We start from the raw sequence: 27,276 nt of genomic DNA on the forward strand, positions 1-27,276 counted from the left end.
CCCACCCACCGTTCTGTAAGATCAAGGCCAATCCCAATGTAACTGCAATCCCACCGCCCATTGGTAACTTTTCACCACTAGGTTTATTCAGAATTCTACCACTGCCTGAAAAATAATCAAAGGCTCAACGTCCACTGAGAAAGAGAATTCCAAAGACTCATTGTTACACGAGAATTCTCCCGAACAGTCTGTGACCCATAGCACTGTGGCTAAAGTGCTATTTTTAAAGCCCACAGCGCTGCAACTAGTGGTACTATATTTAGAACCCACAGCGCTGCAGCTGGTGGCGCTATATTTAGAACCCACAGCGCTGCAGCCGACAGCTCTTTGTTTAAATTCCCACGCGTTAAACTGACAGCGCTCTGTTTAAACCTTTGAGCGCCAAACCGGCAGTGCTGTGTGTATTACCTTTACAACCCTTCGCGGGCCGGATGCGGATATTTCCCCAAATTATTCAATTTCCCTAAAATTACCCGAAAACAACCAGAATTTCCCGAATTTCAGGTAATTTCCTTCAAAGTGGAAACACTTGGTTCCTTGTGTCTCCTGCTTGATTATCTTTGTCCCTGTCCCTTACAGGGGGTGCATTTTACTCGAGACAAAGAGTCCACAACGTTACCCAGTACTCTAGAGGAGATCCCATCAGAGCACTTCATCACATTTTTGCAAAATCTCCTGTCTTTTATATACTCTATTCCTTTTGTAGCAAAGGTTAGCATACCATCTGCTTTTCTTTGGTTTACTGTGGTTGGCTTTAACTTTATGAGAAACACTACAGAAAATCAGGATGCAATCTTTGATTCTTTATCAGGAATTGACCCGATCATTTCCACCAAAGGAAGCAATGAGAATTTTAGCTTGGAATCCAGGATTTAAAAAAAATAATATTTATAATTGCACTTTCAGATTTCAAACTCATTGCATACAAAATCAAATACGTTTCAACATTACGCTTGACTGAAATCCTAACTTTGTGACCGACACCTGCATATTGTTTTATTGAAATCTTTCTAGTCATACTGTTTGATGCTTTAAACAAGGCAGTGATAAGATCTCTGACACAGTGTTGTATTAGTTGATTATGTAATGCTGTACACTGTGTAATGGAAACTGCTATTGCACATTATTTGTTGCAGTGAGGAACCCGTACACAGGGCACAAGTACCTCTGTGGAGCGCTGCAGTCCAGCATTATTTTGTTGGAGTGGGTGGAACAAATGCAGAAGTTCATGTTGATCAAAGTAAGTGGGTATCACCCAATATTGCCGTTCACAGGACCCTCCCAGTCTGGCCTCTGGTTTGTGAGTGCTCCTGTCAAATGCCATTGAAAATCGGAAGGGGAATGCAATGTTAGTACCTGACGTCAAGACTCGGATGGATTATTATTTTTATGGATGTGTTTTACAGAGGGCAATTTAGCCACACACCCGCATGTTTTTGCATTGTGGGAAGAAACCAGAGTTTTCAGAGAAAAAACCCGCGTGGTCACAGGGAGATAATACAAACTCCGCACGTACAGCACCTGAGGTCAGGATCAAACCTGAGTCTCTGGCGCTGTGAAGCAGCGGCTCTACTAGCTGCACCACTTTGTCAATTTCCCTTTTCACCAAAAATTAAGTTCATTTTAATCTTGAGGGAGGTATAGTGGCACAGTTGGTGGAGTTGCTGCCTCACAGCGCAAGAGACCAGGCTTCGATCCTGACCATGGGTGCTGTCTGCGTGGAGTTTGCATGTTCTCCCCATCACCAGGTCAGTTTCCTCTGGTGCTCTGGTTTTCTCCAATATCCCAAAGGGTTGCGGGAAACCCTGCGGGTTTGTAGGTTAATTGCGCTCTGCCACTTATAAATTGCCCCTAGTGTGTAGGGAGTGGATGCGAAAGTGGGATAACATAGAAATAGAGTGAATGGGTGATTGATGGTGGGCCAAAGGGCCTGTTTCACTGGATCTCGAGACTAAACTTAATTCCATCAACTGTAAGCGAATGCGAATTGTACAGCCTTGAACTGAGAGTGGCACATCTGTGGACAAAGAATGTATTTTATGTTTGTTTTCACCCTAGAATGTTGATTTTCCTCTGCCACATCCGCTGAAAGTGTTTGAACTGCTGGTGGTTCCAGAACAGGAATACCCGCTGCTCTGTGTTGCCGTCAGTAAAGGGACAGAACTTAACCAAGTTGTGCGGTTTGAGACGGTCAATCCAAATTCTACTTCTTCCTGGTTCACCGAAACAGGTATGTCAGCTCGGGATAGATGGACATAAAGAAATATGGACAAAGACCTCTGGGGAAATAAAGACAAGTGGTAGAGTAACTCAGAGGGTCCGGCCATTCCAGGCTGCAGGAGTACGTGCTGAGGGACGAACTGAAGCTTGGTGCAGCCAATGCCAAGGCTTTGTGGGGGACGATCATATTGCAGGATCCTTCCTCTGGTGGGCATTGGGGGTAGGGTGTGGCGAAGATGCCCCTCAAACAAGGGAAGGGATATCACCAAGAGGCACATGAGTGGCAAGGGGGCCGAGTATAATGAGAGTTTAATGAACGCTACCAAATACAAACCTAATGAATATATGTATGGCCACTGAGAATGTCGGAAGAGGATTTGCGCAGTTCTTGTTTTGTATATTTTTATTAGTCTGAGTAAAGTTTATTTTTGGTCAGGCAGCATTTCCGGAGAACATGGATAGGCGATGGAAGGGTCCCAACCTGAAACGTCACATATCCACACTCTCCAGAAATGCTACCTGACCTGCTGAGTTAGTTCAGCACTTTGTGCCTTTTATTTTTGTAAACCAGTGTCTGTGGTTCCTGTGTCTACAAAGGCTATGATATTGTTGGCCTTGAAAGGAAATTAGAGGGATTTTTCTTGAGTGGACCAGTGCACCAGGTTACTTATCATTACATCCAGTACATCTCCCAAAGATAAAACAAGTCATGCCTTTGGCTGCAGTACATCCATCTAGTTTTTAACTGACAGTGCATTCGGAAAGTAGTCAGACTCCTTCAGTTTTTCCACAATTTGTTACGTTGCAGCCTTATTTTAAAATGGATTAAATTCTTTTTTTTTTTATCATCAATCTACACACAAAACCACAGAATGAAGAAGCGAAAACAGGTGTTCAGAAATTTTTGCATAGTAATTAAAAATAAATAACTGAAATATCACATTTACATAAGTATTCAGACCCTTTGCTATGACATTGAAAATTGAGCTTAGGTTCATCCTGTTTCCATTGATTATCCACATTTTACACCAGTGGTAAATTAAATTGGACATGATTTGGAAAGGCACACCTGTCTGTATAAGGTCCCTCATTTGACAGTGCATGTCGGAGCAAACGCCAAGCCATGAAGATGAAGGATTTGTCCGTAGATGTCCAAGACAGGATTGTGTCGAGACACAGATCTGGGGAAGAGTATAAAACAATTTTTGAAGCTTTGCAGGTCCCAAAGAGCACAGTGGCTTCTGTCATTCTTAAATGGAAATACTTTGGAACCACCAGGGACTCTTCATAGAGCTGACCGCCCGGCCAAACTGAGCAATCGGGGGAGAAGGGCCTTGGTCAGGGAGGTGACCAAGAACATGATGGTCACTCTGACAGAGCTCCAGAGTTCATCTGTGGAGATGGGAGAACCTTCCAGAAGCACAACTATATCTGCAGCACTCCAGCAATCAGACCTTTATGACAGAGTGGCCAGACGGAAGCCACTCCTCAGTAAAAGACACATGACAGCCCGCTTGGAGTTTGCCAAAAGGCACCTAAAGGACTCTCAGACAATGATAAACCAGATTCTCTGGTCTGATGAAACCAAGATTGAACTCTTTGGCCTGAATGCCAAGCATCATGTCTGGAGGAAACCAGGCATCGCTCATCACCTGGCCAATACCATACCTACGGTGAAGCATGGTGATGGCAGCATCATGCTGTGGGGATGTTTTTCAGCAGCAGGAACTGGGAGACTAGTCAGGGTCGAGGGAAAGATGAACGGAGCAAAGTACAGTGATCATTGATGAAAACCTGCTCCAGGGCGTGCAGGACCTCAGACTGGGGCGGAGGTTCACCTTCCATCAGGACAATGACCCTAAGCACACAGCCAAGACCACGCAGGAGTGGCTTCATGACAAGTCTCTGAATGTCCTTGAGTGGCCCAGCTAGAGCCCGGACTTGAACCCGATCGAACATCTCTGGAGGGACCTGAAAATAGCTGTGCATCGACGCTCCCCATCCAACCTGACAGAGCTTGAGAGGATCTGCAGAGAAGAATGGGAGAAATTACCCAAACACAGGTGTGCCAAGCTTGTAGCGTCATACCCAAGAAGACTTGAGGCTGTAATCGCAGCCAAAGGTGCCTCAACAAAGTACTGAGTAAAGGGTCTGAACTCTTATGTAAATGTGATATTTCCATTATTTCTTCTTAATTACTTTGCAAACATTTCTAAACATCTGTTATAGCTTCTTTATTATGGGGTATTGTGGGTAGATTGATGATAAAAATATGAATTGAATCTATTTTAGAATAAGTAACAAAATATGGAAAAAGTGAAGGGGTCTGAATACTTTCTGAATGCACTGTATTAGAGATATTGATATGTCATACCGTCACAAAAGCACAGATTACATTTAACTTGAGTTGTGCTTATTGTATCACAAGGTCACTTTTAATTTCAAAGAGCGAAAGTTCATTTTCAAATTTGCCCTATAATGTTCTGTGCCGAGTAAGAACCAGGTAACACAACTCTGTTCTCGCAGCCTTGAGGAAGACTTATGGACGTACTGACCTCTGTTCTGCATGGGCCTACCAAGCTTTTACGTAGAAAGGAATTGGGACAGGGTTGAATGCATTTCGTTGTCTCTGTACTGTACACTGACAATGACAATTAAAATTGAATCTGAATCTGGATATGGAAGTTTCAGGGTTAAAAGAATTACCTGCTACTTTACTTTATTTTTCATCGTTCCTGAGCGGAGTTAGAGTTGTACAGTATGGAAATGGGCCCTTTGGCCCAACACGTCCATACCGACCATGTTTGGCTCATGTCCCTCTAAACCTATCCAATCCACAAGTTAAGAAACGACACCGGGTATTTTACTGAATTTATAAGGTCATAAGGTATAGGCGTAGAATTAGGCCATTTAGCTCATCAATCTACTCCGCCATTCAATCTTAGCTGATGTGTCCTTCCTCCTAACCTCATTCTCCTGCCTTCTCCCCATAACCTCTGGCACCTGTACTAATCGAGAACCTATCTCCCTCTGCCTTAAAAATATCCACTGACAGCCTCCACAGCCTTCCGTGGCAAAGAATTCCACAGATTCACCACCCTCTGACCAAAGACATTTCTCCTCATCTCCTTCCTAAAAGAACATCCTTTAATTCTGAGGCTATGACCTCTAGTCCTAGACTCTCCCACTAGTGGAAATATCTGCTCCACGTCCACTCTATCCAAGCCCACTCTATCCAAGCCTTTCATTATTCTGTATTTTTCCCCCTCATTCTTCTAAACTCCTGCCCAGTACAGGCCCAGTGCTGACAAACGCTCATCATGGGTTAACCTACTAATTCCTGGGATCATTCTTGTAAACCCCCTTTGGACCCTTTTCAGAGCCAGCACATCCTTCCTCAGATTATTGTGAGCCCGAAATTGCTCACAATATTCCAAATGCGGCCTTACCAGTGCCTTATAGAGCCTCAACATTCCATCCCTGTTTTTGTATACAAACCCTCCTGAAATAAATGCTGCCATTGAGTTTGCCCTCTTTACTACCGATTTGACTTGCAGATTAACTTTTTGGGAATCCTGTGCCAGCACTCCCAAGTTCCTTTGCACCTCCGATTTCTGGATTCTCGCCCCATTTAGAAAATAGTCTACGCCTTTATTCCTACTACCAAAATGCATGACTCCACATTCCACACTTTGTTCTATTGACGATTCAGATTTGACATTAGAAAGTTTACTTTTACTGCATATCCTGTTTTAACTATAACCCAGTATAGCATGATGGTTCGATTTAAATTATTGGCACAAGTTAAATGTTAATTATTTTTAAAAGTAACATTGAGCATTAAGGAACTCCGTTTTAAAGATCAAACATGCAGAGGGAAGCTTGGATGATTACATTATTAGTCTGTTTCTCATGGAAGATAAATGCGTCAAAGGAATATCAATACTGTTGATGTTTAATGTTTTGATAATGCTTTTCACAGATACACCACAAACAAACGTCATCCATGTGACGCAGCTTGAAAGAGATACGATAATAGTGTGCATGGACCGTAAGTTTCCAAAGCAAACTAGTTTTAAATTGAGTTTGTTTTTAAATTTTTCCGTAATGCATGTATTATATGGAAAAACAAAGCAAATATTTTTATTTAATGTAAACATTTTTGAGCGTATTGGTACTGCAGATATGAAAATTCGAATGATGTAAGTGATTTATGATTTTTATGATCAGGATCTACTGCAGGCAATCATTTGCCATCAAGAAACTTTTGACCAGCTAAAACTATATCAAAATAATATAGTTCAGTAAGTTTTACTTAACTCCCAGTGTCCTATGCTGTGCCCTGTCTAAGCAAAGCCTTTGTGCCAGTTTATAGCTAGTATTGTTCAAAACACCAAATGCAGGAAGAACTCAGTGGGTCAGGCAGCATATTTGGAGGGAATGGGCTGCCAATGTTTCGGGTCGGGACCCTTCAGACTGATGTTTCAGATCTCGACAAACGTCATCTGTTCATTCCCTCCACAGATGTTTCCTGAACTGCTGAGTTCCTCCCATACTTTGTGTTTTGCTCAAGATTCCAGCATCTGCAGTTCCTTGTGTTTCAAACTAGTATTGTTCTATTGATCTCGCTAATAGATGTTCATAAGTTCTGGGTGCAAAATGAGGCCATTCGGCCCATCAAGTGTACTCCGCCATTCATTCATGGCTGATCTATCTTACCCTCTCATCCCCATTCCCCATAATCTCTGACACCCTTACTAATTAAGATTCTGTCAATCCCCACCATAAAAAATATCCAATAACGGCCTCCACAGCCGTCTGTGGCAATCAATTCCACAGATTCACCACCCTCTGACTAAATAAATTATTTCTTATTTTCATGCTGCTCTGAGACTGCCTGGATTAATGTCATGCAGGATACTCATTCTAAAGTGAGAGACCTTTCATCTAATTAGCTTGCGTAACTGAGTCTCGGCTTCATACTGCACAAAAACAGGCCTTTCAGCCCATCAGGTCTCTGCTGACCATGAAGCACCCATTTACGTTCAGCAAACAACGACCCCAGTTTATTCCCATCAGCTCCACACAGATTCTACCGTTCGCCTACTCTACACACCAGAGGCAGTTCAGTGACCAATTGGCCTACCAAGTCTTTGGAATGTGGGAGGAATTCCACATGGTCACAGGGAAAACGTGCAAACTCCACATAGATAGTATCTGGTCAGGATCAAACTTGGCCGCTGAGTCTGTGAGCCAGCAGCTCCGCCAGCTCTGCCACTATACTACATAAAGTTGGATCCAAGCCTGAAGTTGAAAAACAGGATTGTAATCCTCTACCACCAACTCAGACTTTCACTTTTTTATCTTCGAAGTTCTGTATTTTATTTTTAAATTTGTCTCTTTCTCTAACTCTACTGTTCCCAAGGCATTCCTTGGATATCTAATAGTGCAAAATTGATGAAATATTTTGGAACACGTACAAGAAACCTTTATTTTGAGCTTCCCTGAATAATACTTCCAAATAGTGTGACACTAGTTCTATATTATCCCAGTTTCACGTCCTACGCATTAAGGGCAATTTACAGCAAACAATTAATCTACAAACCTGCATGTCTTTGGGATGTGGGAGGAAATGGAGCACCCAGAGGAAACCCATATGGCCACGGGGAGAACATGCAAACTCCACACAGACAGCACTCGAGGTCAAGATCGAATCTGGGTCTCTGGCACTGTGAGGCGGCGGCTCCACCCGCCGCACCACTGTGACGCCCTTAGTGCTGTGTTTTGATTGGAGAGCATGCAAAACAACTTTTCACTGTAGTTCAGTACACATGACAGTAATAGACTTAATTGGCAGGGTTAGGATTTTTGCAGGTACTCAGAACGTGGATCAATATAGCACAGGTATAACAAGATAGCCCATCGACTCACAATGTCTGTGCTGAACATGAGGCCAAGTCAAACTAATCTCTATCTCTGCCTGCACATGATCCATGCATATCCACGTGCCAAAGCAATTGTTTTTTACTCTACTGTTATCTTTGGAAGTAAATGGAACAACATTTTTCAGATTCTTATGTTATTCTGTTATTTCAACCTTGTAGGATGCTTAAAGATTGTAAATCTTCGAGGCAGATTGAAATCCAGCAGAAAACTTTCTTCTGAGCTGACGTTCACATTTCAGATTGAGTCAATAGGTAAGAAAGCGATTCCCGTTAATCCTTTGTGCGAAAGGTGACTGTTTGCACTTAAATGGGGCTCCACGCATAGTGGAGTAAAAGTAAACATGGAACTTTTATCATATTCCGTTGTTAATGGATTAATTATTTTAATCAAAAGGCATTGCTTCGTCCTATTCACTAATTTTGTTTATTCATTTTAATATTACTTTTCACTTTTGAGCACCAAAATAAATATGAAATATAATTTTAATTCCTGCTACAAACATGTCCTTAACAGTCTTCTGCATGGACATATCCTGGGCTTGTGGGCTTGAGTTATAGGGAGAGGTTGGATAGGCTGGGACTTTTACCTTTGGAGCAGAGGAGGCTGAGGGGTGACCTTATTGAGGTGTACAAGATCATTAGGGGCATGGATAAAGTGAACAGTCAGTCTTTTTCCCAGGGGAGAGGATTCTCAATGTAGGGGGGCATATAGAAGCAGGAAGGCCATGACATTGGGTATTTTTAAAGTGGAGATTGCTAGGTTCTTGATTAGTACGGGCATCAAAGATTACAGCGAGAAGGCAGGTTGAGAGAGATAAGCAGATTAGCTATGATTGAATGGCGGAGCAGACTCGATGGGCCGAATGGCCTAATTCTGCTCCTTTGTCTTACGTATGCTGAAATTATGCAGATCAGGTCTGCAGTGACATCAGCCTGGCCAGTTCTCCATCACTAACAATAGAAATTGAGGAGGTGAAAAAAACATTCAGGAGACAGAAAACCTGGAAATCTCCAGGGCTGGACAATGTTTCCCCCTCTACCCTCAACTCTGTGCCGAACAACTGGCACCAGTCTACACAGACATTTTCAATCGGTTCCTGCAATCCTGCACTGTCCCTCCCTGCTTCAAAGTCTCCACTATTGTTCCTGTACCCAAAACTACAGGCCTGTCGTACTGACCTCTGTAATCATGAAAACCCTTGAACGACGTGCTGGAACCCTGCAGTTTGCATACCAGGCCAATAGATCAGTGGATGACGCAGTCAACCTAGGCCTGCACTTCATCCTCCAGCACCTAGACCACCAGGGAAACTAACCAAGGATTCTGTTTGTGGATTTTAGCTCTGCATTCAACACCATTGCGCCAGAGCTACTACACTGCAAACTCTCCCAGCTGACTGTGCCTGAACCCCTCTGTCATTGGATCACCAACTTCCTGACAGACAGGGAGCAACATGTGAGGCTGGGAAAGTACATCTCGGACCCGCAGACCCTCAGCATAGGAGCACCTGCTGAAATCTTAACTATACATAAATGGTTCGATTTTAAACTGTTTAATTTTGAAAACCTGACCTGGAATTCTGCAAAATAATGTGTGAATCCCCGTTTTGTCAGTTTGTTTACAGGACAGCGTACTTGCTTTCTGGAAACATGGAATGCAGGGAAGAAGTTTTAAATCAAACGAGGTAATGCAAACACTATCTCATAACTATTTGTACTCTACCCTGCTTGCTTTCCACTTGAAAAAAGTGGAAACCTCAACCACCTCTGGTAACATCATTAAACCTTCAAGACCCATCTGCAATTACTATTGGTTTACCATTCAGATTGCTTCATGGAAACAGGCTCTTTGGCTCACAAAATTTACACCGACCATCAATCACCTGTTCACACTGGTTCTTTGTTATCCAACTTTCTCATCCACTCCCTGCACACTAGGGGTACTTTTACCGAGGGCCAATTAACCTACAAACCCACACGTCTTTGGAACGCAGTTGCGGGGAGAACGTGCAAACTCTGCGCAGACAGCACCTGGGGTCAGGATTAAACCGGGGTCTCTGGTGCTGTGAAATAGCGGCTCTACCAGCTGAACCACTGTAGATGTATTTCCTTTTGAGCCCATCTTAACTGGAAGGCAATAAAATAAGACTTTTTCATATTTGCCACCTCATAAATAATGCCTAACAGTTTGATACATTACATGAACCTTACAGAACAAGACTTTGTACTTTAAGATTGATTAGTGGGACTGGATGTTACAAGAGCCAGGAGTGTACCCGCAGTGAATAAGCAGTAAAATGCGATCCAATGAGTATATCACAGATGTTACTGTAAATGCTGACATTTTCTTTCCTAGATAACACAAGAAATATGCGATAATTCAAGAATCTTCAAGCTCTTAGGCTCTGACAGGTATGTGGTGTATTGACATTGTGTACCAATACTGCAGGAACACCTGTTCTGTATTTCAAAATAATTTCAATGTACATCATGTTGAAACTGATATTTTAATATTGGGCAAAATGTCTCGAGGGTTTAGCCCTCAATGATGACCGTGGATCAGAAGGAAATCTATACGCACCCACGAGACATTCAATGCCGTCGAAAGATGAATCTTCCAAAAACACTCTTGATTAATAGTTTATTTATTGTAGTAGTATGAACAGTAAGACAATTAATAAAAGCTTCTTCTTGTATAAGTACATTTCAATCATACTCATGGACATGCTCGTGCATGGTCAAAAACGATGTCTCCCCCCTGATCTTCATACAACTAAACTAAACTCCTAGGGCGTCTGCGCCGGAATCCTAGCTGCAAACCACACCCCAGATTATGTATAAATCGCACCCACATAATTACAGGCAGATAAAATTAAAGGTAACTGGTTATAATTATAACATAAGCTAAATGGTTAAGCTAGATGGTTTAAAAGTTAAGCTAAATTACTAATAGACATTAAAAAAGTAGCTATGAAAGCTACTGAGGAACTCTTCTTCAGAGATACTTTTGAGCCGCATCCTGATCCCCGACTCTGCAATACCTTTTTCTTCACGTTGACAACTGCCAACTTCGTGGCCATTTTCAGCCGTTCCTTTTCTCTCCCCTCAGACGTTCTTCTTCTTCTTCCTATGCCTGTCCATCCAACTCTTCGGCTACTCTCTTAAACCGCCCTTTTCGTTCCTCAATCTCATGTTTTTTTTCCAAAGCGGCCGTTTCTAGCGAGAAAGCAGCAAATTCAGGTTAGGCTTGCATTTGAGCAGAAACTATTGAAATTGAACTGACTGCACCTGATAAAGGACAAAGGACATTTATTGTCACATACACCAATTGATGCAGTGAAATTTGAGTTACCATGCAACACACAATTAAGATTAACACAAAACTATAGAATTTAACATAAAACATCTCCTACAGCGGAATCAACGTTTCCCACTGTGAGGGAAGGCAATAAAAGCTCAGTCCTCTGCCTCGTGTTTACCCGTGGTCGAGGCCTATTTGAGGCCTCCGCAGTCGCCGTTACGGACGGCCCGATGTTTCAGGCCCTCTCGCCGGATGATTGTACTCCGGCGTCGGAAGAACACTGTCAGTGGCTTGGAGTTTCTGAATCGGCCGCTTCCTACCGGAGACTGCGGTTCCCGAAGTCCACAGTCCACGAGCTGGGCGGAGCTCCAACACTGGTGACCTCGGCGAAAGATATCAGGCCTCCGCGATGTCAAAGTCAGCGCCGCCCGCGGCCGGAGCCTCCGCAAACCACAGCTCCACAGTGTCTAAAAGTCGGCAGGCCCAGCACTCCGGAGCTTCCAACACGGCGACCCTAGTAAGGCATCAGCCGCTCCTCGAGACCTGGTACCTCAGTGCTGCGCCGCCGCTGAAGCTCTGGCCGGTCTCCGGCAGGAAAGGCCGCGCCAATCCAGATGGTAGGCCGCGAGGAGGGGGCGAAGATGCGGCTCGGAGGAAAGACACATCCTCGACCCAGGTAGCGACTGAAAAACTTTCCTCGTCCCACCCCTCCACATAAAAAGACTAAAAGACCTCCACAACAACATTTTTGATGGACTAAAAATTTTAAAAAAGGATGAAAGTACGAATAGCTGCAGGCGAGGCTGCCACACTCGATGGTGCCACCACTCGGATCCTTGTGTTGAGACGTTTGAGTGTCTTGTGGTGTTACTTCTTCTTTCATTTAGGTACCTTGTTGCATAATTTCTCTGACTTTAGAGCATGCGGTTTTCTGTTCAATTTCAAATAACCACTTTCCTACATTGCCCATGACGCCGTTAAGATATTTCATTGCTTCTTGGAATCACTGATTATGCCCTTTGTTTTCCTCCTCAATCAGTGATAGGCTCAGTAATGTTGTGGTTTTGTGCAACCTCAAGGCGGGGGTTGACTAGTCGCCCATGATTACATTTTACTTTTTTAGCATTCTCTTCAAGATGCATGAGTTCCTGATTCTTGATTAAATTAATAATCTGCTTCCACCGCTTGTTTTTGCTCCTTCTGGCATTTCTCCAGAAATGCAACTTGGGCTTGGCGGTTGTCTTCTTTGTTCGTTGGCTAAATCGTCTTAGTTCTGGCTCTTCTTCATACCCCTGTGGCTCTTCTTCATACCCCTGGCTTACCTGTCGAAGATTCCAGGGCTCCCTCTGGTGGCGCTCCTTCGCCTGGCTTACCTGCTTCTTCTTGCTCCATGAACTAAACAGGTCTTTGGTAGACAGCCAGGTCGTTTGTTAAATAGTTGAGCATAAATCCATAACAATCATTCATTCCGGTGCAGTGTTCCATGAACGTCCGAAAAAATCCAAAACAAAACTGGACTTTCAGAAACCATCATACTATCTTGAAAGAATATGAAAACATCTTAACTCATCTCAAGGCCAAGCACCTGGCTTTATCCCGGCTGGCAAGCAAACAAGCTTCTTGGCTGTTTTCCAAAACTTTAGCAAAAACTGCTACTCTAGACTCTTTGTTAGAGCCTCTAATTCACTTTAAAAATGCGGCAAATCAGTCGAACCTTTCACAGCATCTCGTTCTGTTCGAATTAAAGAGTTCCAGCTTTCAAATCTACAGCGTAATACAAATGCTGTTCTTTACTCACGCTCTCGATCAGTGAAGTTTTTAATCTTCAGATAAGTCGAGTGGCTATGTCGATTAACCTACCGGTGGGTAGGCTCTAAACCGGGTCAAGCTATAATCTCTGGCAGAGATTTAGCTTCTTCAGTTCCTCTACTACGGAACCAGCTTTCAGGCAGTTATCTCTTACAGAGACGCAGCCAAATCTTCTGTCCCCCTTCTATGGGACCAATCTTCTACCTCCTGGTAGTAAGGTAGTTTTCGACTCTAGGTATAGTGACAGATTTTACAATGTCTCAAGGGTTTAGCCCTCAATAGTCACTTTAAATGATGACCGTGGATCAGAAGGTAATCTACACGTACCCATGAGCCCTCCATGAAACATTCAATGCCATCGAAAGATGAATCATCCAAAAACACTCTTGATTAATAGTTTATTGTAGTAGTACGAACAGTAAGATAATTCATAAAAGCTTCTTGTATAAGTACATTTCAATCATACCCATGGTCATGCTCGTGCATGGTCAAAAACTATGTCTCCCCCCGATCTTCATAAAACTCCAATGGAGTCTGCGCCGGAATCCTAGCCGCAAACCACGCCCCAGACTATGTATAAATCCCACCCACATAATTACAGTCAGATAAAATTAAAGGTAACTGGTTATAATTATAAAATACCGAGTTAAGCTAAATGGCTATTACAACTTTTTTCAAAGAAAATATAGATTTTAATCATGCCCTACCAGTCCCTCTCTTTCCCCCCCCTTCCTGCATTCCCTCTTCTACCTCCTCCCACTCCCTCAGCTCTCCGTCCGCTCCCCCTCACATCCTCCCTCTCTCTCCCCCCTCAGCTCTCCCTCCTTCCCTCTCTCCCTTCCTCACCAGCCCTCCCACGCCCTCCCTCTTTCTCCTCCCCCTCCTCAGCTCCTCTTCCTTTTTCTCAGTTCCACTCCCTTTTTCTAAGTTCCCTTCTCCCTCTCTTTTTCAACTCCTCCCTCAGCTCCTCCCATCCCCTTTCTCAGCTCCCTCTTTCTTAGCGCCCCCCCCCCGCCCTTTTCTTAGCTCCCCCCTCTCCCTCTCTTTCTCAGCTCCTCCCTCTGTATCTCCCTCTCTCTCTTTCTCTCTCTCTATCTCACAATCAGCTCTCTCTCTCTTCCTCGCTCTCTCTCTGTGATATGCCTGTGATGCTCTATGTGCTGGCTGTAATATTGTTGATAAGTAAATTCAACATGCAGAGCATTTTAAGCCTGGGAACAAAGGCGGATTTAATTTCAGAATTTTTAATGAACTTTTTAATTTCCCTGCAGAGTTGTGGTGCTGGAAAGCAGACCAACAGACAACCCAACTGCCAATAGCAACTTGTACATCCTGGCTGGCCATGAAAACAGCTATTGATTGGCACCGTATTGTTTTGCATGGGAGTGCACAAGGAAAGTTCATGACTGGTTTCTGCAGCAATGTTTAAGACTGATCAGATGTCAGAGTACCGTCGTCATAGACAAAGAATAAATCAATGGTTTATTTATTGTGGCATGAAACGTGTGGACAGTTAAAACCACAGCCACCTTAATTTCAAAATGCTACACAAGTGCTTGGTTTACGGTATGTAATCTTTGTACATAAATGTGTAGTTTTTTCCAGTGCCCACTGCATCTTGTTGAAGTTGCACAGTTTAACTCTTAATGTAGATAGTAATACATATGATGTACAGTTAAGTATCCTTACTGTACAGATGTGTAAAGATTTGCATGTTGCAAAAACTTAATTTGGGTACTGCTTTTAAGGAATTAAATGGGTTTTACTTTATTCTGTTGAGATTAGTATATATTTTGCAGCAAGAAATGAGCAGTACGCCCTTGTAATCATCTGACTAACACCATTGTATTTTAAAGTGTAATTTGGATAGGAGTTGGAATAATCTTGAAGGGTTGTAATCCAAACTTTTCATTTGTTTGTTGGTTTTAACAGTTTTCTTGCAAGTACACTGGTATTACGTTTGCACAGTAACGCTGAGAAAATGTGATGTATTTACTCACTTAGCTATATAGTGAACCATGGGGCATCCATTAGGAATTAATGGTCCTATTTTCAAGAGTAGCAGAAAAGTGCCACTATCTAATGGCTGTTGATGTATTTTATATATCATGTTTAAACATACAAAACAATTGGTTTGAGTTTGCAAACTTTTGCCATCCTGATAACATCTACATTTTACAGAGCAAAAATTACTGATTTTTCTGATCTTAAGTCACATTGCCTGTGTTGGCATGACTTCAGAAGCAAATACAATTGTTTTTTTTTGTATATGTTGAAATGAAACACTGTAATAAGCTTCAACTAACTATGGTACCAACATGCAAAAATCTTCAGAAAGTTGTTCATAAAATTATACACAATTTTTGATGTAACACTATACCATTGCATTAATATCATCCAGTTATACATTTTCAGCTACCAATCACATCTGTAATTAAACAAAGACTTAACTTTTGTAAATGGTAGGCGTTTGAAAGATCTAACCAGGTTATTAATGGAAACTATTCATTGTGTAAGCCTCGCTCTGCCAAATCGACTACATTTTTCAGCATTTCTTCCTAAACTCTTGTATTACACACAACACAAGTTAGTTAAGTGTTTCTACCTCATGTAGATACTATTTTTTGTGAGAAACACTCAGTACAAAAACATTATTGATATTAGGGATTTTCTTCTGACTCAGTTCAAAGTATCTAATATTTGTATAAATTATGGAATTGCACAGTTAGGCATTTTACTTTTTTTATACATTTCCATGTTTTCATTTGATTATGGTCATTGGGAACAAAAGTTATGATTTATGTTGATTTGCCAAATTACTGACATGATTCATTCTATTGTTTCTGGTTATGTATATACTGTAAAATAAACTTGAAGGGTTTACATTGGAGGGTTACATTTATGTTCTTTTCAATGTCTATTCCATGTTTGCTCATTTTTTGCTAAATGGTGTCCCTATAGATTGACAAACACATCACAAACTTGAGCAAAGCACATGGTGTCGGAGGAACTCAGCGGGTCAGGCAGCATCTGTGGAGGGAAAGACACAGGTGATGTTTGGGGTCGGGACCCGTCTTCAGAATAATGGAGTACTAACACTTCCCCCAGTCTGCTGGGCACTCATTTCACACACTATCTACCACTAAAGGGCCTATCCCACAGGTGATTTTTCAGCGGACTGCCTGCGACCTTCAAGCGCGCGACACTCGCCTGAAAAACCGCGAACTGGAACGGCGACCGTCAGAGTGGAAACACACACGTAAACACATTGCAAAGGCGGGGGCCAGGGAAAGCGGGGGAGCGCTGCCTGAAATTCACACGGTGCAAAGCCAAGGTGATACAGACACACACCGCGATGAACAGGAAGGCTAAAGACGGTTAGCGCAGTGTACGGTTAGTCCTTTAAAGGAGCGGGGAGGGGAGAAGGGGGGGGGGGGAGAAGGAATGGAGACAATTTTAAGAAGCCAGCCAACTTTTAATAAGCCAGAGATACACAGCTGTGAAGTTTGACGGGCATTTAACATTACCGCTCGGTTCTCCTTGGTTCTGAAAACTCGTGCTTACGTTTTTTTCCCCCCAATGAGCCAATGAATATGCCCGGTCAGCAAATGAGATTAACTAAAAGTACCTACGGCTACCTCGACTACCGACAACGATATGGCGACCCCACTACCACTGCACCTACTACTACAAAAGTATCGATTTTCTCCATGGCGACCAATTTCAACATGTTGAAAAATTTGCTGTGACCATACTGAGGCCGCGACTAGTTCCGAGAATGCGGGAACTCCTCTCGACCATGAAGGAGACTCACCAGAGACCACCAGCGAACATGTGGCGAGCGCAGAGTCTCCTGCACTCGCCTAAAAAGTCGCCTAAGTGGGGCAGGCCCTTAACCCTTAGGTTTAGCTTTATTATTGTCACGTACAGTGAAATGCTTTTGTTTGTGTGGTATCTAATCAAAATCAGACAATGTTATAATGTAATAAAAAGAAACCGCAGATGCTGGTTTATACCAAAGAAAAACAAAATGTTGGAGAAACGTGGTAGGTCAGGCAGCATCTCTGGAGAACATTGATAGGACGTTTTGGGTCTGGACCCATTTAGTCTGTGGAAGGCTCCCGACCTGAGGCATCACCTATCCATGTTCTCCAGAGAGGCTGCCTGATGTCAGGGCTGAAGCCTATAGGTAAATCCGGCCCTGCCTGACGTGCTGAGTTACTGCAGCAGTTTGTGTTCTTTTGTGTATGAACCAGCATCTGCAGTTCTGTCGCTCTACATTATCACTTGCCAGGTTTTGTTCCATCACTTTTCCAGCTTTCTCCCCCTACCAGAATAAGTCTGAAGAAGGGTCACCTGTCCATTCCCTCCCACAAATGCTGCCTGACCCGCTGAGTTCTTCCAACAGTAAGTGGGCAGTGGGTGGAGTTGCTGCACAACATCGGGGATCCATGTTCGATCCTGACCTTGGGTGCTGTCTGTTTGGAGTTTGCCCATTTTCAATATGACCGTGGGTTTCCTTTGGTTTCTTCCAATATCCCAAAGCCGTATGGGTTTGTAGGTTAATAGGCCGTCAGCAAATTGCCCCTAGTGTGTAGGGAGTGGATGCCAAAGTGGGATAACATAGATCTGCAATTTACTTTATGTTTTATCTCAGGAATCGGGCATCTGCAACTGCTGTTGATTGACTGACAGGCAGTGGGCCCCTATCTCCTGCCCTGGTTACGGGCCAGTTTCGTACAGCTGATCAACTCAAAACGTTTGCATACAAGACTGTGCAGCTCTTTCATCGTTTTCTGTAGCAGTTTGATTGCATTGTCCGCAGTTTCATTTATTTTCCCTTCCCTTCCCCCCATGAACCACCGATGCTCGCTCTCCGACTGGCGCCGACTCCATGGCAACGCCAGTTGCCCGTAAGCAGCGCACTGCCGTGTATCCTGCCGCAGGTGCAGCTGCTCGCGGTGTGAAGGGGCGGACGTGATGAGGCTGCGGACTACGTGAAGCGGGGAGGGTGGGGAGGAAGCGACTGGCGAGTGGGGGAAGGTGGGATTATTTTGGGGCGCGGCAGGGCTGGCACGGGGGGCACTAGCACGGGCTGGAGCGGCCAGTCCAGTGGGCGGGCAGACGTCAGGTAAAGCTCATTCATCTACCTCGGACCCAGCTCTCCCCACCGCCTCCCGTCACCTCGCCTCAGTGCAGTGGGGCGGCCGCCGGGAACATCGGCCAGATGCTCAGCAGGTCGGGCAATGTCCGTGAAAGGACGAGGGGTGTAGGTGCTTCATGAATGAAGTGTGTTGGTTGGATGGAAGCTGGCCCTTCTGGCCATCAAGTCCCTGAAGCTCTGTCAGAGTGACCATCGGTTCTTGGTCACCTCCCTGACCAAGGCCCTTTTCCCCTGATTGCTCAGTTTGGCCGGACGGCCACCTATCCTGGTGGTTCCAAAGTTCTTCCATTTAAGGACAGAGACCACTGTGCTCTTCGGGACCTGCAATGCTGCAGAGAGTGTTTTATACCCTTCCCCAAATCTGTGTCTCGACACAATCCTGTCTCACAATTCCTTCATCTTCATGGCTTGGCCTTTGCTCTGACATGCACTGTCAACTGTGGGATCTTATATAGGCATGTGTGCCTTTCCAAATTATGTCCAATCAATTGGTGGACTCCAATCAAGTTGGAGAAACAGCTCAAGGATAATCAATGGAAACAGGATGAACCTTAGCTCAATTTTGAGTGTTATTGCAAAGTAATTAAAAAGAAATAACTGAAATATACATTTACATAAATATTCAGACCCTTTGCTATGCTCTCAGATGCACATGGTTCATCCCAATTTTATATTTCAAGACAGAAACAGAAAACACCGGGAATACTCAACAGGTCTGGCAACACCCAAGCAAAGAGATGTGCATTCCGCACATCCTAAGCAATTGTTTCTTAATCTATATTAATGGATAGGCTGGAGACATAGGTGGCACAACAGTAGAGTTGTTTCAGAGATCACAGTTCAATCTTGATTATTGGTGCTGTCTGTATGGAGTGTGCATGTTCTTCCTGTGATCGTGTTGTTTTCCTCCCACATTCCAAAGATGTGCAGGTTTGTAGATTCATTCGCTTCTGTAAATTGTCCCTAGGGTGTAGATTAGAACTAGTGCATGGGTGACTGCTAGTCAGCATGAACGATGTGCCAAATGACATGTTTCCACACAGTATCTCTAAACTAAATTAATATTTATGACGTCCACAGACTTCAGCTTAGCTTCATCTTTCATTCTCCCAGATTGGCCCTTTAGCCCAATTTGCTCATTAACAGCATATTTCCTTTCAACCCCATCCAAAAAGACAAGTACAAGAACAGCCTACTCGGAGAAAGCGGTTTCTCTCGATCTTTATTCCAGGATGAAATTAAAACTGACATAAGGGAAAAGACATTAACTGGGGTCAAGTCAGGGATAGGTCCATTGCTATGAAGGTGTATGTGTTCATTTGCACCCAGACTATATACAGGTGCACAACCTTTTATCCGAAGATCCAAATAACGAAAACCTCCGAATAGCGACATTTTTTCAGTCCTTGAAGAAAGGTCCTTGAAAATGTTCACCGAGGGCGGCCCGCAGAGGTGACAGCGGAACCTCCGGTCAGTCCTCGAAGAAAGGGGAACTAAAGCCCCATTCATAAAAGAGAAGGTGAGGGTATATTGTGCGGGAGGGTTAATAATTGACAATCTGCTGCTGCCTGCCCGCTGAGGTTAAAAAGTTCCCACGGTAGACTCACGATACACAGTGTATCGTGAGTCTTGCGTGGGAACTTTTTTTAACTCAGCGGGCAGCAGCAAATTGTCGCTCCCTTCAGTTTCACCCCACCTACACCCCTCTGCTCCCCGGCCATGTGTGTGACCCCTTCCCTCCCCTCTCCAGCTCCCCGCGCATTGCACCGGCGCGGGGGCTTTGCACTGTCTTCACGTCGGAGCTAGTGCCAGTCACCGGAGACGTCAGGACCAACGGGACACCGACCCCCAGGCACACTGCAAGCACGGAGATCCCAGAGACCCACAGCCAGCAGCAGCCCAGCTCTGTTCCAATTCCAGAGGAACACGCTCTCCGCTGTCCCCGTAGGGACAGAAGCTGATGGCTCGGGCTGTGACCTCTCCGGCGACCCCCCTGTACAGGAGCTGAGACTGGGAACTGTGGGGTTGTTTGCAGTTGCAGAGGGAGGGGGCAAGGGCGGTACAGTTCCCAGTCTCAGCTCCATTCTAGGGGGTGACCGGAGACGTCAGGACCAACGGGACACCGACTGCAAGCACGGAGATCCCATAGACTCACAGCCAGCAGCAACTCTAGCCCAGCCCCGCTCCAACTCCAGAGGAACCCGGGTTGCGGATGAGGGGGCGCAACTCGGGCTGTGGGCGAACTGCTACTTGGCGCTGTAGCGGCGCATCGGGGAGCGGGTTCCTGTTGGTCCTGACGTCTCCGGCCGTCCCCCTGGACAGGAGCTGAGAGACGTCAGGACCACCAGAAGCCGCTCCCCGATGCGCCGCTACAGCGACAAGTGGCAGTTCGCCCACAGCCCGAGCTGCGCCCCCTCATCGGGACACCGACCCCCAGGCCCACTGCAAGCACGGAGATCCCAGAGACTCACAGCCAGCAGCAACTCTAGCCCAGCCCCGCTCCAACTCCAGAGGAACCCGGGTTGCGGATGAGGGGGCGCAGCTCGGGCTGTGGGCGAACTGCCACTTGTCGCCGTAGCGGCCCATCGGGGAGCGGATTCCTCTGGAGTTGGAGGGACAGGAAGACACAGCGGCTTTTGAGAATGGTGGGCAATCACTTCCAAAGTTCTGCCCACACACTCAGTACACCTCTCCTACACTTGTCTCCCGCACTAAGATCATCTCGCAGAGAAGGATCCCAGCCTAACCCTCCCTATTCTGCAAGAAAAACCTACATTGAAGACTCAAACTCGCGATCGAGTAACTACCGGGATCGAGGCGCAAACTCGCGACCTTACGGATACGAGCCGAGCACTCTACCACTGAGCCAGCTGTTAAAATCAACGCTAAAAATCTTCCATTCTGAAAACCGAAAAATTCTGAATTACGAAAAGTGTCTGGTCCCAAGGCTTTCGGATAAAAGGTTGTGCACCTGTACTGTAATTGGACTGACTTGACGTTCGCTCTCTCTCTCTCAACAATACTTCACCTTATATTGAAGTGTGTCATGCTCTCTACACCAGGAGATCTAGATTATGAGCAGCTCTGCACAGAAAATAAAATGCAGGGACACCTGTATGGTGGTGAAAACTAGGCAGAGCGGGCATGAAGATATCAATCTCTTCAGAGTCAGAATCATATTTTCAAATTCATGTTAAGATAGTTTATTCAGCATTAACAGAAGCTACAATAATTCCACAGCATGCCATATTTGAATAACATGATTTCTATGACGAGAAAGTTTGATTGGTGTACAGATAGCACAATAAGAGGTTTAGTAATAGACTGTCCTAATTCCACAATTCAACTTTAATGCATAATTCACCGGATTGATGAGCATGTATCACTTAACAAAGTACATTCATCCTTCCAAGGGATTGTGAGAACTTTAAAGTTGCAATGTTTTACCTGAAAAATTAGAAAATCAGTCATTTTTCCTGAAAACATTTTTTGGTTACACACTAATCATTCTGTATCAGTTAAAGAATAGTTACTCATGCAAATCTAAACAAATACAGTGAAACTCAAACAGTAAGCCCTCTTTATAATGGACCATAGTGGTTGGGGGGGGGGGGGGGGGGGGGGGGGGGGGTGGGGGGGGGGGGTATGCGCTATAGCCGATAGTCCGCTATAGCAGAGTAAGGTATTATCATCGTATGTAACATAACAAACTTTCTGCATCAACCTTGCACAGCTGCCAAGACACTAGGTTTAAAATTCCCACTCTAAACACCTGGCTCTTCAAGCACCTTTTAAAACCTATCCTTTGATCAAATTTGTTTGGCCATCCCTAATGTGGCATCGTATCAAATGCCATTCTGATATTACTCATGTGAAGTAGTTGGGGAATTTTGCCATAAAATCTAGTGCACAAACACAAGTTGCTGTTGTTTGTTTGGACTAGAACTACCTACCAGCAGAAAATTAACTTGTTTAAATTGTTTTTAAATATTCACCAAATCAAGAACAATTCAATTATTTAAAGAACAATATTTTCCATAAATATCACTATTCAAAATAACAGGTTACTCATGCAAATCTAAACAAATACAGTGAAACTCAAACAGTAAGCCCTCTTTATAATGGACCATAGTGGTGGTGGGGGGGGGGGGGGGGGGGGGGGGGGGGGGGGGGGGGGGGGGGGGGGGGGGGGGGGGGGGGGGGGGGGGGGGGGGGGGGGGGGGGGGTGGTATGCGCTATAGCCGATAGTCCGCTATAGCAGAGTAAGGTATTATCATCGTATGTAGTGGAAACAAAGAACTGCAGACGATGGTTAATATGCAAAAGGACATAAAGTGCAGGAGTAACTCAACGGTGACAGGAAAAGGAGGTGACAGTGTGGCAAGAAGCGGACAAAGCCAAGGAAGGTCTGAAGAAGGGTCTCGACCCAAAACATCACCCATTCCTTTTCCCCAGAGACGCTGCCTGTTCCGCTGAGTTACTCCAGTTTTGTGTCTATCTGCAAAGGAAAAGTGGCTGCTGGTGAGAGGGGAGGGAAACCAACGGTGACCAAGTGTGCCCCGCAGAAAGCAGCGACCTGAAGAAACCGCTGTCCGGTTACAACATGAGCCACAACAACCGCCGCCCGAACCGGATCACACCTTGCGAGCTGGAGATAGTGTTGGAAGCCGCGGCTGGTGAGGCCATGTGAGCCGGGATGGTGTCGGTTATACCCAAATCCAATATACAAGGGTTTACTGTAACCCCCGATCTGACTATTCAGAGATCCCACTGCCGTGGCATTTAGTTCAGCAGGCAATGCTTCGTAGGCACTAACACATGGGAGGTGGGGGGGAAATTTTACTTTACTGGGAACTCATTAATTACTAGAGGAGCTGCTCCAAAATATGTGATGGTTGCTCCAAAACAGATAGCCAGCTTATTTTTATTTTAAGCACTCGTCAACATATAGTACTGGAATTGGTACATTTGTTCTGAGAATCGTTAATTCCATTTTTTGTCACAATGTCAGCAGTTAGCCTTACCTCCGTAGGTGAAACAAAAGCACAGCTTTCCAGCTGTTCACTTCCAGTTTTTCGGCATTCAGTTTTCCCAATATACATTTCAATGTAGAATAGCACACCATTAACAATCTGATGATAGACCAAATTTTAAATTGCAACATCAATCTGAATTGTAAAAATCATGAAGCATTCATCATAACCTAGGATTGTTGCCATACTTTGCTCTCAACAATTTATTTCAGCACAAAATTGACTTCCCCACTGGTCTATATTAAATAATGCAATACGGAAATTTCCATCAGATGTTACAGAATTTGAATTACACTTGAGGCTAAAAGCTTTATGCTGCTCTTCAGTTTCATGGTAACCCCACTGTGTACAAATGAAGAACAGCCCATTTCAGATTTCTGACCACGATGTAATGAAACTTTCGTATGCCAGTTAAACACAAATTCCAAGTTATTTGGCAAATTCTAAATACATGACAATTGAATACAAATTCAAAACGAATGGTTACAATTTTCAAAGCACATTTCAGTGGCTCATTGGTAACCTCGCGTCCAGGTCTGGCAGCTGAGACATTCAAAATGCGTAACTTTGCTGTGCCATGGTTGCAGTGATAACTTCTCTTTGCAACACTTCTCTAGTCTCCAAGGAAGATTTGACTTAGCACGGTCATTTCCAGCCGCAGCCTGACCTGCTGTGAATATCGAGTAATTTTTGTTGGTGACATGTTTAAAAAAAAATGCTTATAAAATTTTATTGAAAGGTCTGTAGGTAAAGCTAGAGAATAATACTCCTATTTGACTAATGTAATTGGACAAGTAGGCATGTTACAAAACTTACCTTCAGCAGCGCTGCAGTTCTGCCACTGGCCGTGTGTGCGATTTTGGCGCCTTTGGGGGGGGGGGGGGGGGGGGGGGGGGGGGGGTTTAAAACGCGGTTTTTCTCCTACCTTGTCCTGGATTATATTTTGTTGGAGTGCAAGCATTTGCTGAAGAATTGTTCCGATGGCCGTTCTGTGTTTTTTATTTATTTTTAATAAATCGCCCGATAAGTTCAGCGCTGGAGTAATTTAAAAATCAGCCTCTAAAGCCGTCAACGGGGCCGGATTTCACGTACGGGACAGGTAAAGGAAAGCCATTTATTTTATGTATGAAAGTGCTCCTTAAGATGCCTTTAATTCACATTTTACGTTGCGAAACGGTGATTTTTTCCCCATACGAACCGGCAGTATTTTTCCTGCCGATACGGGGTTTAAATTCACCGCAACCGCAACGTTCCAAATGATCGCGTTCCAGAAAAACCCACTTGCAAGATGATTTAAATGGCCATTAATTTACAGGTATTAAACATTAAATTCCTTCCATTTGACCTATAAATCCATGACAATGAGATTTAAAAATTACTAGACCAAGTGCAAACCCGTTGGGTCTGCTCCCCCAACGCAACCGTTCCCATACCCGTAGCCCCCACGGGAGACGTGGTCCTCCAACTCAAGCCGTTCAGGACTCAGCAGTGTGACTGTTTTTAAATGGCGTCTTTGAGGCGAGATGCGGGCGCCAGCAGCTGTTAAGGTCGCTGGCCAGCAGGAGGCGCAAAATGAGTGAGTGGTGGGGGGGGGGGGGGGGGGGGGGGGGAAGGAGAAGGATTTTATTTTAAATGTGTACGTAAACATAACAAAATTTAATGAGGAGTGGATACTTGGAATGAAAAGTGAAGTCTCTACCGAAATGGAAAAAATCTGGGCGTTTGTGGGTCTGGTGTTGGCGTAGCAACGAATCAAAGGCTGGCACCCACAAGTCAGGCAGAAACACACACACACACACAGTTTTATAGATGTTATATTGTGAATTATTGTGTGAATGTTATTTGGACACTTAGGCTATTTAAAAGTGTTAATCTATTCTTAAGAAATTGATAGATGTTTAGATCTAGTAATTGAATTTTGTAATTAGCTACAATTAGGTAACTAACTAATTATATGCTTTAATTTCAAGTCATCTAAGTAAGATTGTTTCATATTTGTTTCAGAATGCTTCATACTATAATAACTGAAAATTTCATTCAGTTCTCTTAATTTTTAAGAAAGTTATGGGCTTTTGACTGTCCTCGATCATAGCTTTTGAGTTAAGTAAATGGAAAAGCAATCGGGAACAAGATGCTAATTTCGGAGTATGAAAATGGCCATAACATTTTTTAATACTGAAGATATGAATGTGAATTAAGTGTCAAATTAAACTTCTTTTTATGCTTTATCTGATGGGATAAATTACAGACTTGATTTTTAAAATCTAAAAATTTTGTAACATTGCTAGGACAAGCTATGCCATTGATCGTCAAGAAATACCCTGAATGGGAACGCTTCTCATAACTTTCATTATTCCAACACCAAAGTTGTTCTGGTTTGACGTACTTTGGCACACCACACGGACATACCCACGAAAGCTAAATGCCTCGCTCTGCAGGGGGGTATGGCATTCTGTGCCAACATTTGCTGCCCAGTTTAAGACCCAGACCCCCAAATATATAGTGCTTAAGATGGAACTGCAGATGCTGGAGAATCGAAGGTTACACAAAAAAGCTGGAGAAGGGTTTCGGCCCGAAACGTTGCCTATTTCCTTCGCTCCATAGATGCTGCTGCACCCGCTGAGTTTCTCCAGCTTTTTTGTGTAACCCCAAATATATAGGTTGGGACTGATGCCACACCAACACCTCCAATTGACAGAAAATGATGGACAGAAAGCTTCTATGGAGAGAGTAAAACAGTTAACTTGAGGGGAACATTGCTGATGAGAAAGCAATGTTATAATTATGTTTTACACAATTTTAAAGCCACCCAGTAATTTTGATTCCCAATGGATTTGATGATATTATAATTTACTGGTGAACAAAACGTCGAGCTTTAGCCAGTTATCGAGAGTGCGATATATGATAGGAAGGGATGGGGGCAAATGTAAGTAGTTACGATGAGCAAAATGGCCTGTTTGACGGAGTACGGCTCCCAGATCGCGTCCCACCCACCTGCTGCTTAGCGGTCACTATCCTCTCGGTCTTGTAGAGGTAGGCTTCGTTGCTCTTCATGTTGTACTTGACGACGGCGAAGTTGGCGGCCTTCACCATGTTGGCGTCGTCCACCGAGATGTCGGTGGGAGAGCCCACGCCCGGCGGCGTCGGCGGCGTCGGCGGCCCTCCTTCCACCCCGGTCAATGTCTTGCCGCACGCGCGTGCGCGGCCCGCCAGCGCCGCCACCAACGCTGTCACCAACAGCGCCGCCCCCGTCCTCGCGCCCATCCCGCGCTCTCCCGCTGGCCAACCGTCGCCCATCCCGCCAACAGTCGCCTGCAGCACGCGCCGCAGCCTCCTTATACTGCCGGCCTGGGGGCGGGGTCAGCCGGCAAACCCCTCCCCTCGCACCCCTCTCCATCCAATTACGAGAGCGCATGCTCTCGTAATTGGATGTTTTCACCAAGGCCAGCACACCGGATGCAGTAGGCGAGATTAGAGGAGGTGCACGTGAACCTATGTCTCACCTGGAAAGACTGCTGGGGTCCCTGGAAGCAGGTGAGGGAGGTGGTATAGAGACAGATGTCACATCTCTTGGTGTAGCAGAGAGAGGGTCATTTGGGTGGGAAGAGTTGAGTGAACTAAGGATTGTGAGGGAGCGATCTCTGCAGAAGGCGGAAAGGGGTGGGGATGGGAAGTGAATGGTGGCGGTATTAGAGGTGATGGAAATGTCAGAGGATGATGTGTTGGATGCGGAGGTTGATGGGGTGAAAGATAAGAATCAGGGGAACTCTTATCACGTCAAACATGGCCACACCACGTCCTGAT

General features: G+C 44.6%; 2 protein-coding genes across 8 annotated transcripts in view; one reads left to right on the plus strand and one right to left on the minus strand.

Moving 5' to 3' along the window:
- Nucleotides 1–16,163, plus strand: part of map4k3a (mitogen-activated protein kinase kinase kinase kinase 3a) — a 154,224-nt gene extending 138,061 nt beyond the window's left edge. For all 6 annotated transcript variants that reach the window (XM_055639380.1, XM_055639381.1, XM_055639382.1 and 3 more), the window contains 7 exons: nt 1,137–1,240; nt 2,059–2,230; nt 6,203–6,271; nt 8,325–8,417; nt 9,780–9,850; nt 10,522–10,577; nt 14,547–16,163. In XM_055639380.1, the coding sequence (XP_055495355.1) occupies nt 1,137–1,240; nt 2,059–2,230; nt 6,203–6,271; nt 8,325–8,417; nt 9,780–9,850; nt 10,522–10,577; nt 14,547–14,634 (653 nt within the window). In that variant the 3' untranslated portion in view covers nt 14,635–16,163. The remainder of the gene's footprint in view (nt 1–1,136; nt 1,241–2,058; nt 2,231–6,202; nt 6,272–8,324; nt 8,418–9,779; nt 9,851–10,521; nt 10,578–14,546) is intronic.
- Nucleotides 10,584–26,820, minus strand: LOC129699517 (cystatin-like). 2 transcript variants are annotated; one of them, XM_055639387.1, is made up of 3 exons: nt 26,467–26,820; nt 23,464–23,571; nt 10,584–11,381 (listed from the first exon to the last, which is right to left on the minus strand). In XM_055639387.1, exons 1-3 carry the CDS (start codon nt 26,767–26,769, stop codon nt 11,319–11,321), a joined length of 474 nt encoding a protein of 157 aa, XP_055495362.1. In that variant the 5' UTR covers nt 26,770–26,820; the 3' UTR covers nt 10,584–11,318. The 2 variants fall into 2 exon arrangements, with proteins under 2 accessions (XP_055495362.1, XP_055495361.1); XM_055639386.1 differs by lacking the exon at nt 10,584–11,381 and adding an exon at nt 21,629–21,886.
- Between the last annotated feature and the right edge of the window lie 456 nt (nt 26,821–27,276).

This window comes from Leucoraja erinacea, chromosome 8 (genome assembly GCF_028641065.1).
Source record: "Leucoraja erinacea ecotype New England chromosome 8, Leri_hhj_1, whole genome shotgun sequence".
Classification (NCBI taxonomy): Eukaryota; Metazoa; Chordata; class Chondrichthyes; order Rajiformes; family Rajidae; genus Leucoraja; species Leucoraja erinaceus.